This window comes from Apus apus, chromosome 3, assembly GCF_020740795.1.
Source record: "Apus apus isolate bApuApu2 chromosome 3, bApuApu2.pri.cur, whole genome shotgun sequence".
Classification (NCBI taxonomy): domain Eukaryota; kingdom Metazoa; phylum Chordata; class Aves; order Apodiformes; family Apodidae; genus Apus; species Apus apus.
In genome coordinates this window covers 56,316,795-56,333,240 of record NC_067284.1, presented here as the reverse complement: position 1 = coordinate 56,333,240, position 16,446 = coordinate 56,316,795, and the positions used below count along the sequence as shown (strand labels likewise).

At 50.6% G+C, this 16,446-nt stretch overlaps 1 protein-coding gene and 1 long non-coding RNA gene across 3 annotated transcripts in view; both read right to left on the bottom strand.

The window, feature by feature from the left end:
• The window catches only part of ABHD12 (abhydrolase domain containing 12, lysophospholipase), a 37,853-nt gene extending 33,735 nt beyond the window's left edge, over positions 1–4,118 (bottom strand). The window contains exon 1 of one of the 2 annotated variants that reach the window (XM_051613994.1): positions 3,899–4,118. In XM_051613994.1, the coding sequence (XP_051469954.1) occupies positions 3,899–4,038 (140 nt within the window). In that variant the 5' untranslated portion in view covers positions 4,039–4,118. Of the gene's footprint in view, positions 1–3,306; positions 3,397–3,898 lie in introns of those variants that run through there. The other variant, XM_051613995.1, reaches the window with a different exon arrangement.
• Positions 4,119–11,230: 7,112 nt separating this feature from the next.
• Positions 11,231–16,439, bottom strand: LOC127382411 (uncharacterized). Its single transcript, XR_007888946.1, has 2 exons — positions 15,786–16,439; positions 11,231–11,428 (listed from the first exon to the last, which is right to left on the bottom strand). It is a non-coding gene; the product is annotated as an uncharacterized LOC127382411 (long non-coding RNA).
• Positions 16,440–16,446: the final 7 nt, after the last annotated feature.

The following is a 16,446-nucleotide window of genomic DNA, read 5'->3' as shown; positions in this document are numbered from 1 at the left end:
GTGAAAGATACCAGCTGCAGCCTTTTGTCTTCAGCACCTCATTGTATTTTCATAAAATACCCAAGAAAGGATCTTGTAAAAGCAACCTTCCACCTTTCAAGAGAAAGCTGCACACAACAAAGAAGGTGGCAAACACAGGTGACTACAATGTAACCAAGACTACACCAAATTGTAATATATTGAGACAAAAAAAAAAAAGATCTAGTTTGTGGGATACAGAGGCTGGACAGCCAGTGGAAGGGCACCAAAAATTGCAACTTGCAGGGACTTGTGCCAGGAACAGGGGGTCGCTAGGAGAGAAGATAGTTGAGATAACTGAAGAGACAGCCTGAGGGACAGCAGGCTTCTCCACAAAGGCAGAAAGACAAAAGTATCAAGGTATACAGCTTACACACATGGGATTCACAGCTCTTCAATGCTTCACAGCACAGAGACAGACATAAGTTTTAACATTTGCAGCAAACTACTGTTTATAGGAGAACAGAGAACAGCAAAATTAATACTTCAAGTCTATAGTCTGATTACTGATTTGGATTAGTGAGGCACAGATAAAGACGAGGTCACAGAAGTGAAAGGCAATACACATCTGACTTTGCCACCAGGATTAGAGTCCAGCAGAAATGAGATAGAGGAATTTGCTTAGATATCAATTCCAGTATTAAGCTAATTTGATTTTCTTTACTCTCTGTGCTCCCACAAAGCTTTTCTCTATCTAAGGCTGCTCAAACACATTTTCTCAGAACACTGCAGCCAGTGGTCACAAAAATTAATCTGAGCAACCACCCGAAACACAATGCTACCTTAGTAAGCATCTAGCACTTAAACACTGTCACCTGGAAAATGCATCATAACACAAATCTGAGAGGAATGGCCATCCACACAAAAAAAACGCATACTAGGAAAATCAAGCACTGCATGCTGCTTTCTTTAGTTCTGCATTATTGCATTAAACAGTTTCAGAAAGCACCACAGTTGCTTTAAAAAATTTATATGGACTTTTATAACAGTGAATGGTAAAGTTCTTAGATAACGACCTGTTATACTGTATTTCACTACTACCTATGGAAAAAAAAAAAAACAAACAAGAAATACCTGTATTTGTTCCTTTCTGTTGGTAAACCACTTAAGAAATGCCACACAGGCTGCAGCACACACTAACCAAAGCCACATAAATATGATTTATCAGGTATCTATCTCCATTACACACACATGCACACACACATTCTGTAACAGAGTAGTTCAAAGGCATGGCCACCTCTTCAGAATGAGTTTCAGCTACCAGCTGATTTGAGCACAGCGTGATACGACTGAACCAAAACAGAGGGTCAAATACAGTGCTAGTTAAATCCAAAACAGTGCTGCAAGAATAAGCTGCTGCTGGTGGTAAGTCATACTGTATTCTACAAACACCACCAGCGCACACACAAGCTCTGCTGCTGTTCTACAGCCCTGGTTCCCTGCTGCAGTTACAAACATCACTGCCTCTGCAGCCCCCCTGCGCTCCTGACCCACGGGATCTGCCACATGATCAGCCCTTGGCTGCAGAGCTACGCAGCCACTTCCAGCTACCGTGGGGTCAGTTTGCTTTTCTAACCAGTGGTTTGTATCGTATACAAAGAAAAGATGGAAACCCACACACTGAAGCCAAACGTGCTGCTTTTGCAGTTCTGCAGAGACTAAACAACAGGAGTACGAAACGCAGACAGCACCACTTCCCCAAACACAGAATTCACAGCCAGTAAAAGTGCTGATTTTAACTATTCCATAAATAAGCATGTTGCTAAGAACAGTTGGCTGTGGTACAAATCCCTAATTCCAGATTTTATGCCACCTCCACCATCCCAGCAACCTTCACCTGCTCACAGTTTCTGCGAGCTGCGGAGTAAAACTGATGTAACACGCTGAAAACAACAACATGATCAAACACTAATTTTATATACAGTGGTACCAAGGAATGCTGAAATAAGAACATGACTTTGTATATTAAAATATTACTATCTAGACAATCATACAGCAACTTTAAGTCCAAAATGCATGTAGGACTTCAGGCAGTCAAAGGCCTCAGGGTGGAAAAAAGTGAGGAAAATTTGCTTGCTGACCATTTTTTAATGTGCAAATGGCGAACCAAATACAAGAAAACCTTCCACAGACGGGATGTGCTTTCCCTGCTTTTAGCTTGGCTTTTATAATACTGTGTATCTAATAGCTGTGCTGTGTCTGGTTTCCACAAATACCTCCCTGCCAGACCAAGCTAATAGCTTGCACTATGTGCTCTTAGGGCTTTTGCTCAGTGCTCAACACTGAAAGAGGATTTCCACTTAAGTGAAAAGTACTTAAAAGTCATTCATAGTGTTGGAGAAGTTAATAAGCCATCATTTGATTACCACTTGTCTTAGAAGTTAACCACTCAAGAGAAGCTGAATAAATATGCTGAATTTTTAAAACGTTACAAGAACAAGGCACTCACAGAGTCTGAACTATTGCACAGTCATTGAAATTGAGAGATCAACCCAGCGCCATTTTCAGTTACCAAGAGCTTGTATGAACAGAGTGCTGACAACATCCCAAAGGTTTACCTCCAGGGCATACAATTGAAAAGCTATTACCCAATTAAAGTAGTAACATTTTAAATCCTATCTCTTCGAATATGACACAAATCCATGTCATTAACAGGAAAAAAAACCCCTCTTTTCAAATGTCAATCTTGTCTGAGAATAGAAAAAAAACGCAGAAAATCTACCAGAGAAACAGCCACATTGGCTCATTTTCTAGAAACCCACTGATGAGCACCTTTTTTTTTTTTTTTTTTTTTAATAGGCTGCTGTATTCCCGAAACACAGTAATTTGCCTTTATCTACTTAAACCACACAGCTATTTGATCGTTATTCTTCAGACTTAAACACAAAGCACTATACCAGTGTAGATGAAACCAAGAGGTTGCACCTTTTCCTCCCTAGCCCTTTGCAACTCTGGGTCAGTCTTCATCGTGTATCACATCCCCTTGAAATCCTGCACGAGGCAGGTTACAGCTTATAAACTGAATAATAAATTCTCTGGTTACAGATGTATATATATTTATATATATAGAGAGAGAGAGGAACACCAACATTTTCCCAATGTAAACACGGACAAAACGTTAACACAGCGAGCAAAAAGCAGCAGCTAAACTCTTTTCAGCAGAGCTACACAGCAGAGCTTCTCCTAATGACACCTAAATTCGATTATTTTATAGAAAAAGAGATCACTTTGACAGGCTTCGGCTTCTTCCATTTAAAAAAGAGAAAGGAAGAAAGAAAGACATCCTACCTGCAGGCCCCTGCTCCTCCACATACCATCCCTGACGGAGAGGATTTTGTGCTAGCCATTTTTTGTCGGGCAAACGCCTGCCTTTATCAGAGGGGGCTGGACGAAGCAACGCTCAGGTATGAAAATCAAATCCTTTGCTGGCCAGATCTCGGTCCGCAGGACCTGCTACCACCCCATTCTCTCCTTAGTTATTTGCACCGAGAACCCGGCGGCATCCGAGGCGGCACCTGCTCACCCGGCACGCAAAACACAAGGGCAACCGAGGCGGGAAACGCGCCGAACTCCCGCATCCCTGCCCGCCCCGGGGGGCTGCTCGGCCGCTCCGCTGCTGGCCAGGTTGGCCGGAAAGGCCCTCTTCCCCCTCCTCGCAAAACCCCGTCCCGCTGCCCCCGCCTCTCCCGCCGCCCTCCCAAGCAGGGCTGAGGGGCAGCCCGGAGGGGCCGCGCTGAGGAGGGGGCGGGCGGTGCTGCAGCCGCAAGGAGGGCCCGGCACGGGGGTCTCTCCAGCCCGGAGCGGCTGGGGGACAACGCAGCCCTGCGGCCGGCGGCTCGGCTCGGCTCGGCTCGGCACGGCTCGGCTCGGCACGGCTCACCTGCCCAGCGGCCGCTTCATGCCCGCGCCGGCGGCGGGCAGGCGCAGGCTGTGCCTCAGGCTGCAGCCCTCGTCCCGGGGCGCGGCGGCGGCGGCGGCGCGCTCATGCTCCACCGTCACCGACTCGTTGCGCTTCCTCATGCCGGGGCGGCGGCGGCGGCCGGAGGCGGCGGGGACGGCAGGAGCGGAGCGGCTCGGCGCCGCACCGCACCGGGCCCCGCACCGCGCCGGGCCCCGCCCCGCCGGGCCCCGCCCGCACGGCCGCCAGTCCCCGCCCCCGCAAAGGGCTCCCGCCCGGCAAGGCCGCCGCTTGCCAGCAGTTCGGAGGGGCCGCGGCGCCATCTTTGGTGCGGGCAAAAGCGCCGGGCGCCATTTTGTTGGCGGCGGGAGGCGGAGCCCCCCCCCGCCTCCCGCCGGGGCGGTGCGGGGTGTCCCTGTGCGGGGTGTCCCTGTGCGGCACACGGAGCCTCGGGGCTGCGGTGGTGGGCTGCGCTGGGCTGGGCCCTGGCAGCCGCGGCGGTGCCGTCAGATGGCCCCAGCGGCTCCGGGAGCGGGGCTTCAGCCCTCCGTGCCGGGGCTGTCGGGGCACGACGGGTGTGGCCGTCGCGGTGTGCGGGGCCCTGCGGTGAGGTGTGAGGTGTGAGGTGTGAGGTGTGAGGAGGCTCCTTGCTGGCCTGCGTCCCAGCGCAGAGACCTGCGCTGGGGTCATGGAAGCCTGCGGGTGACTGGGAACGCTGGCAGCCCAACACCGGGGGGAAACAAAGGTTCGGAGCCCCCTTGCTTCCTCACGCTCCTCAGCGCAGTGGGAGGCTGGTGCGGCTGGGTAAGGCTTCCGAGATCGGGACCCAATAACAACAAACAAGCTGTTATTGAGCAGGCATCCTTTATTGCAGCGCTGGGGATTCTTCACCGTGCGTGCTCCGACGAGTCAGTGAAACACCCCGACTAATATACACCAAAAACATGCATATTCAGTTCCATGTCAATGAGTTCCCAGAATTCTTTTACATAGTCATTGGCTTATCTTTGCAATTATGCGTGCTCGAGGCTCTCCTGTGGGGTCTTTGTTGATTCTAGTCCTTTGTCGTCTTTGTCCTGGTCTCTCCTCCTGGTCCTGTCTCCAGTCTCCCACTGGTAGATTGCCCAGGTGGGTCAGAGTCTACATAACTTGTCTGTAGGCAGCACAGGTTCTTAGGAGACTTGCTGTTATCACAGCCTGCAGGATGCTTGGCATAATTGACTGATAGTTTCATTTGTACAACGAATTCATTATTTTAGTAAATTTTTATTAGGCTATATTTCTATTGAATTTACTAACGAGTATCCTATGACTGTCATGGATTCAACTGGAATGGCTTGCTGACCTGCTGCTCAGAAGGGGCGGCGGGAGGGGGATGAGCCTGGCATTGTTGGAAAATAACTCAGAAATTTAGAATGACATGGTTATTTTGTGTAAGATGCACTCTTTATATATATACAGGTTCAAATTGCAGTCTAGGCACACAATTAGTACCACAGCCAGCCCGGAGCAAGGACATCCTGCAGTAACTAGGCCTTGAAGAAGGCAATTAATCAAGAGGTTTAGAGACTGTCTCATGGAAATCACCAACTTGGCAGAGAAGACTTCAGGTCTATATGGATGATTGGACCTAAGGAATGGAGGAGGTGGTAAAGAAGAAACAAAATCAAGAAGAATGAAGGCTAAACCAGTCTTGGGCAGTTGAAGCTGTGAAAGTTGTGATATTGTGTCCTTTAGGTGAACTTAGCTCATTATAATGTCACTATAATACTAAAAATCACACTCCCAGGTCAAAAAGACCCCTGTCCAGGTGAAGACTGGTTGCAAACTGACAATGTCACTAGCAGGCCGCTGGCATCAGGATTTAGTCTTATGTGGTGGGAGAAGATGGGCCGTCCTCCACATGACCCTTCCCCTGAGCATGTGTGATAGCAGAAACACTGATGTAGCTGTATGATAACTGTGTTAATCACTAACCAATCACTATAAGGAGGATGGACTTGAAAGCTTACTGAGTCTATAGTTTTGTGTATAAATATGTTGTGGAAAATCTCTTGATGTGCTTGATTTGTGGGAAGGCACCAAGAACCCAGCTTTGCACAAACCTGCAATAAATAGCAACATCTCCTTCCTAAATGTAGTCTCTTTGTCTGCATTTTGGGAGCTATCTTAAAATGGTAGCAGTTTTCTGGCAACCCAGATGGGACCCCCGATTCGGATTGGACCTTGATGCTCACCAGGGGGGTGCTCTCACTGCCTGGTCTCCAGAGTGCACCTGAGGATTTCCCGGTGACTCCACCCATGAACTTGCTGCCAGAGGCCGAGTAACAGACCAAGGCCCTTCAGAGACATTGTGATCAGGAAACTTCCATGTAACTGGGATTTGAAAATCTCCTCATACACTTGTACAGTGATGACTGGAGTATGGGGAGTGTGATTAAGTGTTTGGTTTGGGGATAGAGTTCCCTGTCTGGTTCCCTGCCTGTAAATTTGGTTTGCCACCTTCCTGGAGGTCTTCAAGATCAGGTTGGATGGGGCCTTGAGCAACCTGATCTAGCGGGAGGTGTCCCTGTCCATGCAGAGGGGCTGGAACTAGATGATCTTTAAGGTCCCTTCCAACTTTAGCCATTCTATCATTCTATTATATTATTTTATTAATCGCTGGGAGAGCCTTGTGAGTGTGGACTATAAGGGTACCCATGGGATCAAGTCTCCTTTTGAGTAAGTTCTGCTGGATGAAAGTTCAGAGAACACCCAGGTCTGGTTTGGTGTTTGAGCCCCCAGTTAGATTTGGTAACTCGGTTTCTTGAAATTTCTGCTTTGTTTACTGGATTACGGTTTCTGTCTCTCTGTATAGATTGTGATTTGATTAAAATGGGTATGAGACAGCGTAAAGGTGGAATTCTGAAAAAGTATCATTGTTTTACTGGTGTTTGGTAATTGTTAAAAGTCTCCTTGTCTCACTTGTGTCTGTTATGGCTTTTTTGTTTCACTTATGTCTATTAATGTCTCTTTGTTTCACTTGTATCATGTCTTTGTTATTAAAATGGATAATATATCCTCAGCGGGAGGTGACATTACAAAATGTTCACCTCTAGGATGTAATCTGGGAAATTGGAATAATTTTCAGAGTTTTCTCTTTCCTTACCTGGAAAAATTTGATAATGTATGGTAATGATTGGTGGCCACTTTATACCCTGAAAGATGGGGGGAAATGGCCACAGCTTGGAACTATTATTTATAATAGCATTATATTGCAGTTAATGTTTTGTAAATGTGAAGGGAAGTGAGATTCAGTACTGTATGTGGATGCTTTTAAGATATTATGGCACTAGAAGGAAATATTCAGAAAAAGAGGGCAGAACTAGTAAGAAAGGTTAAGTCAGTGAAAAGGGGTGAGAATGTAGAAGATGTGCAGTTGTTGGAACCCTCAGCTCTCCTCCTCCACCCTGGTAACACAGGGTGGGGGGTAGAGAAAGGGGAATGACTGGGTGAGTAGAGGATACAGATTTCAGTCTGGTGGCTGGGAAAGTGGGGAGCAGTGTCCTGCTGTTCGTGCCCCTTTAAGACAAGCAGTCGGGGTGGAGGGAAAACTTGTTGATGTGCATCTCCCTTTTAAAGCATCGGACCTGTAACATTGGAAACAGTCTCTGTGGCTGATCTAGAGAAAGTGTTGGAGCTACTCGAAACAATCCTGAGAATATATAACCCCACCTGGGGGAATATCCAGGTATTTTTAGAAATCCTCTTCACTAATGAGGATAAGTGAATAGTTGGAAAAAGTGAAACGTAAATACCCACAAGATTATATTAATAAGGTTATGCCCTGAGACAACCTGAACTGGGATCCTAACTCCAGGAAGGACCTAGACAGACTTAAGTGATGTCAGCAATTAATCTTGTCTGGGGTTCAGCATGGGACACAAACTGAAAAACAAACAAACCTGTATATGAGGCTGGACAGGGGTCTGACAAGGAACCTTCAATATCTTTTGAGAGACTCTGTGAGCCTGCTAGAAAATTATTATATTTGGACTCTGAAGCCTACTAGAAAATGTTCAACATGCTGTTTTATATGTCAGTCAGCCCTGGATAACAGAATGCATTGCAAGCAAAGAGCAGAGGCCAGGGCAGAGTGATACGTGTGAGATCATTGTCTATGAGGGATTGCCGAAATCTAGCCCCATTAGGGCTAAATCACTGTGCATATTGTAAATAAAAAGGGCATTGGAAAAGGATCCCCAGATCCCTGAAAGAAAGGGCACCTCTAGGTCTAAATTAGATCCTATCTCTGAAATACTGGTAATAAATCAAGATAGGGACTCAGATTGATGGGGACCAGGGTCAGAATTAAACTCCCCAGCAGAGCTCCTGGTTACAATAAAGCTGGGGAAGGAATCGGTTAAATTTTTGGTGGATACAGGAAATACTTATTCTGTTCTAAATTCTTGCAAGGGACTTCAGTAAGTTTTCTATGCCAGTTGTTGGTGTGACAGGGAAAAGAGAAGTTAAGCCCTTTTTCCAGCCCCTCTGGTGTGAGTTGGGAAAATGGACCTTCACTCACAAGTTTTTATACATACCCGAATGCCCATTGCCACTTCTAGGGAAGGATCTATCGACCAAATTAATGGCTCAGGTTATTTTTCAAAAGGGAAGACATGTGTTCACGTTCCTGAAGATAATGCCTTGGAAGTGCAAGGATTTGTTTTACAGAATCAGGAACAAGAGGAGAACCTGAACTCGGTCCCCAGGGATGCGATGAATGCTGTTAACCCCCTCGTGTACAGGCCACTGACATCCCTGGGAGAGCAAAGGTTGGGCAACCAGGTTTGAAATAACTGAGCAAAAAGATCGAGTAAGTAGGGGGTGGCCTGCTTGCTCTCCAGCAGCGGCAGCAGCAGTGATGCTAATACAAGAGGCAGGAAAACTAACTTTGGGTCAACATGTATCTGGGCATGTGCCTCACGCAGGAACTGCTCTACAGGAACAAAAAGGACACCACTGGCTGTCACCCATGATACAGTATCTAGCTGTTCTTACAGAACAGGAGGACATGGAACTGAAAGTTACTAATAACCTTAAACCTGACAACTTTGTTTCCAGCGGCAGGGGAAGAAAAGTGAACTCATGCCTGTCTGCAAACAACTGAGCAGGTATATTCTAGCCAGACAGACCTGCAGGATAGACTTTTGGAAAAGGCTGAGATAGAGCTATTTGTGGATGGCAGCAGCTTTAGGTCAGAAGGACACCAAAAAGCAGGAGATGCCATTGTGACTGCAGAGTCAGAGATGGAAGCTACGCCTTTTCCAACAAACGTGTCAGCCCAGAAAGCAGAACTGATAGCCTTAATCTGGGCATTGGAGCTGGCTGAAGGAAAAAAAAATGAATATTTGGACTGACTAAATATGCATTTGGAGTGGTACATGTATACGGAGCCATTTGGAAAGAAAGAGAACTTTTATCATCACAAGGTGCCCTTAGAAAATATGGGGAGCTTGTTTTGAGATTGCTACTAGTAATAAACTTGCCAAAGCAGGTGGCAGTCATGCATTGTAAGGCACTCCTGATCCATCCTTGGCTGTAGCTAAGCTGGTTTCTGAATGCCCCATGTTGAAATGAGCACTGCTTTTTATATTAGAGTTGTCAGTTAAGAAGTAAAGCACCTGGGAAACATTTCTATTCACCTGCTGGCCAGGGTGATTCTTCACCAGTGTGTCTGAAGGTGTCCAACAGGCATCTCTCCACAGTGTTCTCCGTGCTGACCATCTTGCATGACAGTGACAGTGGTCAGTGACAGATGGTCATGAGGTGCGGGCATGTCACTCAAACCCCTTTTGGTCACCTCTGTTTTCCATTGACTTTCTCCAGATGCTGCATATCTGGTGACTTCATCTCTAGGAATTTGAGAGTCTGTGCAGAATCATAGAGTGGTGTAGGTTGTCTAGGACCTTAAAGATAATCTAGCCCAACATTTCTGCTATGGGCAGGGACATAAGTCACTCGATCCAGGTGCTCTAAATCTTGTCCAAACTGACTTTGAACAACTCCAGTGGTGGGACATCCACAGCTTCTTTGAGCAACCTGCTCCAAGGGCCAGTGCTCCTTCTCCTCTTCATTAATGACCTGGATGATGGGTCAGAGTTCACCCTCAGCAAGTCTACAGATAATAAAAAACTGAGAGGATTGGCTGATACGCCAGAGAGTTGTGCTGCTGTTCAGAGGTGGCTGGCCAGGCTGGAGAAATGAGTCTCATGAAGTTCAACACAGGGACATGCAAGATCCTGCACATGGGTAAGCTAAACTCCAGGGACCAGTACATGCTGGAGGTATGCACTTTCTGGCCTTGCTACCTTCAGGAATCACAGGCCCCTATGGCCAAAGGGAGTGCCTAGGGTGAGGAGGAGTTTCCCTTGGGAAAGGAGAACTGGTTCGAGGAACATTTAAACAAATGGGAGAGACACAAATCCCTGGGAGCAGATAGGAAGCCCCTGGAGTGCTGAGGGAGCTGGGTGAAGTTTTTTTAAGACCACTCTCCATCACCTGTGTAAATTACGGCCATGGTGATGGGGACAGGTTCCTGGGGGCTGACAGAAAGCAAGTGTTGCTGCTGACAAGCAGCAGGATGCAGGGAATTACAGGCCAGCCAGCCTCACCTTGATCCCTCAAAAGGTGATGGAGCAAGTAATCCTGGAAACTGTTCCCAGACACATGGAGAACAAGGTGGCCATCAGGGGTAGTAGATCAGCATGGCTTTATGAAGGGGAGATAGTGCTGAAGCAACCCGATACAGAACATGCTGACGGCTGACCAACCAGCTGAAAAGCAACTAGGTAGAGAAGGCCCATGAGGTCTCCTGTGGACACCCAAGTTGGACATGAGGCAGCTGTGCATCCTTGGGGCAAAAAGGCCAAGAGCCTCCTGGGCTGCTTTATGGGAGTGTTGCCAGTGCGTGGAGGGAAGTGGTCCTTCCCCTCTCCTCAACCCTGGTGAGGCCATCTCCAGAGTGCTGAATCCAGCTCTGAGCTGCCCAGTGTGAGAGAGATGCAGACATACTGGAACAAGTGTTGCAAAGGGCCACAGAGATGAAGGGACTGGAGAAATGGTCCTGGGAGCCTGAGGGTGGCTCTGCTCATGGTGGGAACTTCGAGATTCCTGGGGCCTGACAACTCCTGCGGTCACAGAAGCTTTGAATGAAGAGATGTCCCCAGATGGGGAGGCTGCTTTGTGGGCTGGAAGGTGATGACAGTCGGGGAGGGAGGCTCCTTGCAGGGGCTCTCCATGATGGGACCTCCACCAGAAAAGAAGGAGCCAAAACAGGGTTCAAGGCTTTTATTGGTGGCCTCCTGAAGATGAAGGGACCCCAACACTGCATGTGGGTGTCAAGTGCTTGGAGGCCTAGGTGTCCAAAGGCAGGAGCCCCGGGAGCAGGAACTGAGAGACCCGGTAGGTCTGGAGGAGCTTGGCAGCTGAGAGGTGCTGGTGGGCTGGGCACAGCAGGCACGAGATCACTTCCTGGGGAGACACAGGGGTCAGTCTGGGAGACTGTCAAAACCCAGGCTGGGCAACCCAGGGAGATTCAGATTGGACCCACTTGCTTTCTGAGCTCTCTCAGAAAGAAGCCTGGGTGCAGCTGGATCTAATCTTCCTCTCAGACCTGGCCCCTCCAGGGAGAGTCGTAATAGGGGCATCCCACATGGTGGGTACAGGTAGGGTTAACCTTTTTAACAGACCTGTCCCACTCGGTGGGCACAGGGCAAGGTTAACCTTTTTAATTCTTTCTGCGGTACCGAGGAGTAAGGACAATTACCCAGGAGTTTTAAGCAAAACGCTACTTAAAATTGAGTAAGATTATAAAGTTTGTCAAAAAATACCCCACACACAAGGATATTACTCTCAAAGCATCTGGTTACAACTAGCAAAACTGGAAACAATGTTACCCTTATGTGCCAGGAATAAGGTTAGAGAGAGAGAGAAAGAGAGTGATATGAAGGGGATAGAGGAGATATCACCACCCTTGGGTCCAGTGATGATCTCAGCACAAACTTTTGGTCCTTGGATAGTGGGCATGCACTCAACAAGTGTTTCAAAGCTGCTTCTTTTATCTGCCTCTCAGTGTTGAGTTTTAGCACGAGTTGTGTGCTGATTGGTTCCTAGCAGGCTAAAGGTGCTTCATAATTAAGGAAAACGGGGGGGAAGAACCAATCTTCACCACAGCTGGCTTTGTTGATACAGCCTCTGGCTATGAGGTCTTGCCTCCAGCTTTGTTAATGCAGCCTCTGGCCATGGAGCTTTTGCTCCATTCCAGCAGTCTCACCAAAAAATTGCCTGGTCCTGTCACCGTAGTTGTCAGGTCATAAAACTTATTGTCAGGTCCTGTCGCTGTAGTTGTCAGGCCATGAAACTTCCAACATTCGTGCTATGTCTTAGCCAGATAAGCAAGTTGCTCACCCTCCCACCCCTACTCCGTGTCCAGTAAAGTAGACACGCACACAAAATTAGCAAGCACAGTAAAACAAATCAATCTGTATTTTTGTGAAGGTGGCTGTTTTGAGTCCCTTATTTCAGGGCTCTACAGAGGCCCCTGCACACTCTCACTTCAATGTCCCTGGCTCCTGTTGCCCCAGCTGCCCCCAGCGCTCCTCAATATGCCCTAGCTCCTCTAATGCCCCTATGGCCCCCACAATACTCCCAGCTCTCCCTTCGTGACACCCAGCTTCCCCTAGCTGGCCTCCAGCACCTTCCCCTTGGCCCTCAAAACTCCCCATGCCCTCTCATGGCCCTAGCTCTCTCTTAATGCTTCCTAGGTTTCCCCCAAAAGCCCCATAGGTGCTCCCCATTCCCCTGACCCCATCTTCTGCTCTCCCACCTCCCAGTGCCCTCAATGCCCCCTAGTGCACCTCCCATGCACCCCCAGCTCCAGCACTGCCCCCAGCCCCTCACCTTGCAGTCTTGGAGCAGGGGCTGCCTTTGGAGGAAGTTGGGGGGGGGTCACTGGGTCTGGCACCAGAGCTGCCACAGGTTGGTGGCATTGAAGGACATACAGCCTAGGAGCAAGGTGTGGTGCATGACCCCAGAGCTCCAGGTGTCTGCCAGGAAGGGGTCATGGGGCTGCACCTGCAGGATCGTGGGACAGGTGTAAGCACAGGACCTGCAAAAGGTCTGTCTCAGCACCACCTTGGTGGGCAGCCTCACAGGTGGGGAAGCCCTGAGGGACCCCCCAGTGACATACTGCAGGGCCACCCTCCCAAAGAAGCTGGAGATTGAGACCTCGTGTTCTCTTTGCTGGCCAGTAGAAGGTTTTCCAGCTTCAAATCCCTGTGGAAGACTGACAGCACATGTTGGGGGCAGACAAGAACAGATGGCAGGTGTGGGGACAGGGAGATCATGGGTCAAGGAGGGAGCTGTGGGTAGGGGCTCATCTGGGAGGAGGAAGACTTGGACTGGGAGCTGTGGAGCAGGTGGCTGTGTGGAGGTAGGGTAGGTAAGGGTATGGTGAGGCAGGCAGAGGTGTAGATAAAAAGAGAAACTTCCAGGAGGCCCTTCATTGCTTGGGCTGAGCGGAACGATCCAACAAGCAGCATGGCCTAGGCCCTGCAGAGCCCTCATTGCATCGGGGAACTCCGTCTCCCAGACACCAGAGCAGGGACCCTGTGCCCCCACGCTCACCCACTGATGGGCAACGACCCTGCTGTGCAGCTAGGCCTGAGTGAGCAGCAGCTGGGAGAACCGGAGTCCTGCCAGCTCCCTGGGAGCAGAGTCCTGGCTCTGCTCCTGCTCCAGGACACTCCCCATGGGGGCCAGCTCGATGAGGAGGTAGAAGCCGTCCCCCTTTCCATGCCCCTGTACAGCGTGAGGAGGTACTTGTGGTGCAAGCTCTTCAAAACCTGTGGGCAGCAGGGACTTGACGTGGAACAGGTCTGCCCCCCTCTGGCCCCCTTTGCCTTTCACCTCCTGCATCCCCGCCCCTTTTGCCACCAACGCTTCCCCGACCCCTGGCAGCTCCCCACAAAGTGCCCACCACGGCTGCCATCCTCCTGGAGGTCCCTCTGCCAATAGCTCCCTGTCCCTCTGAAGCCCCCGGGTGCCCCCAGTGCTCCCCTACACCACGGACTTCCCCGACCACTCTCTGCTCCTTCAACCCCTTCAATGTCCCTGCCATGTTGAGCCTCCCAGTAGCACTGCTCTTCAACATGCTCCCCAAAGAGTGCTCCCCCTGCCCCCTTAACCCCTGATGCCCAAGAGACCCTCCGATGCCCCCTCTTGCCCTGCAGCATTTCATGATGCTTAAGGGGCCCTCCTGCTACCCCCTGCCAATGCCTCCTGCTTGCCCTGCCTGCATCTGACAGGGCAGGACCTTCCTGAGGTCTTCCTCCAGCACCTTCCTTTTGGAAATGGACCTTGATGGCCACCTCGTGCCACAGTGGGTAGGCTGCAGCCTCATACACCTCCCAGTAGGCACCAGTGAGCCAGCAGCAGCCCTAGCTGGAAGCCCATCCTACCCAACCTCAGGACAGTTCCAGGGTCAGAGGGTACCTCCACCATGCCTGTGGGCAGCACAGTTTAGAGGAGGTCAAGCAAGGTTGAGGGGACACTGGCTGGAACCAGGTGCCCCCAGATCCTTGTGCCCCTCCCAGCATCCAGCACCACTCCCCTCCCCTGGCTGTTCTCTCCATTCCTGCTCAGGTTTTGGCCTCTGGCACAGCTCCTGCCAAGGGCCAGCAACAGCCAGCCAGCCACCAATGACCCACTGAGGTGACAGGGAGAGCAGCTGGGATGGCTGCAGAGCACAGTGGGCAGAAGCATACAAGGTCTCTCCCATCCAGCAGCTTTTCAGCAGTAGCTGGCCAGGCAGGAATGCTACCAGCAGCCCCAGCTGATGGGATGCAGAGCTTGCTCGTCGGGGTTTACTGCCAGGGCTGGACCCTGCTGTGTCCTCTGCTGAGATGCTGAGCAGGTAGCAGCAAAGGGTCTAGCGGTGAAACCTCTTCCAGAGCTTTTGGCAAGTTTGGAAAACTGCAATTTTGCTCTTTGCAACACTCCTTCCTCTGGGCAAGCACATCCTTCACAAGAAATACTAGGCAAGAAACCGAGACTGGCACAGGGAGGGTGGAAAAGGCAGCTGCTGAGCAGCTGGGGCAGCAGGATGCAACTCCTCTGCTGGCAGATTCAGGAAAACCAGGCCCAAACACCAAGCTGCTTGGCACTGGGAAGAACTCAGGGGTCCGACAGCAGCTTGGTGAAGCTGAGCTCCTGCAGCACCAGTCACCAAAGGAACTGCAAGGAAAGCCAATCCAGAACTCAGTGTGGTAACTTACGAGAGGGAGCAATGATAAGCATGAACTCTTCAAGAAAGCTCTTTTTACCTACTCACAAGTATCCAGATAGTTGTGCCAGTGCTATGGCTGCATGACACAGTAGAGGGACAACAGCAACCAGGGCCTTGCTCTGCTTCTGGGAAGCCTCTTGAGTGCCAATGATGATGACAAACATGCTGACAACAAGATGCTGGACCAATCTTTTATAACAGTCTCAGAGAATTTTTTTCCCCCATGTGCCATGCCAGATTTGTTTACCTGATGACTTTGAAAAGATTGTGCTCCAGGTGAAGCACCTCTTACACAGTCACCCTCCACTCCTTGCTGGTGTGGCACATCTCATCCAAGAGTGCACCCCCATGCAGAGTGGCCGCACAGGGCTGAGGAGACTCAGTACAGGTTTCCCAGTAACAAGCCCACAGTGCACACAATGCAGGCTGCAGCCAGAAGCTTCACAACTGGAAGTCAGAGGGATCCTTAGCAATAGCTTGGCTAAAGTGAATGCTCTTGCCACAGGCCAGCAGCCACCACTGACAATAAGCCTTTGGACTGACCTTAGAACCTGTAGGCATCACGAGCCCTAAGAGGGTGGCCCTTTGCCAGCACGTCCTGCTCTGCTCAGATCCATGAACTTGAGGGCAGCTTGCTGCCTGCAGGTTGCTCTTCCCCACGCTTGACTTCAGCCTGAAGGCAATGTCTGCAGACTGCTAGAGGCTGTCCTCCCAGCCGCCAGGACGCAGTGACATCTGCCAGGGAGCTGTCCGAGCTGCCAGCTGCCATGTGTCCTGGCACCCGCGCCCCAGGAGCAGCCTTCTAGAGGCGCTGCCCTGGCCGTGCTGGGCCTTGCAGTGCTGACACACACACGCACACCCCTGTCCTTCCACCCTTGGATCCACCCACCAGCCCGCGCTGACCCCGCCACTTCCACCAACAGCCTCCGAGCACCAACACGGGGGGGCGGGGCACGGCCCCTGGGGCCAGCGCAGGCCGTCGGGGCTCCTCCCCGCCCCAAGCGCTGCGGGGCAGCGCGGGGCAGGGCGGGGCAGGGCGGGGCAGGGCGGGGCAGGGCGGGGCGGCAGCAGCGGAATCCCCGCCGCTCTCACTCGCTCCCGCCCTCCGGGAGGCACGTGCGCGCCGCGGGGACCCAACCCCGCTGGGCGCTGCCCCCCGCCCAGCCGGCGGAGCCCAGCCTCTGCTCACACGCCCCTATCTCCG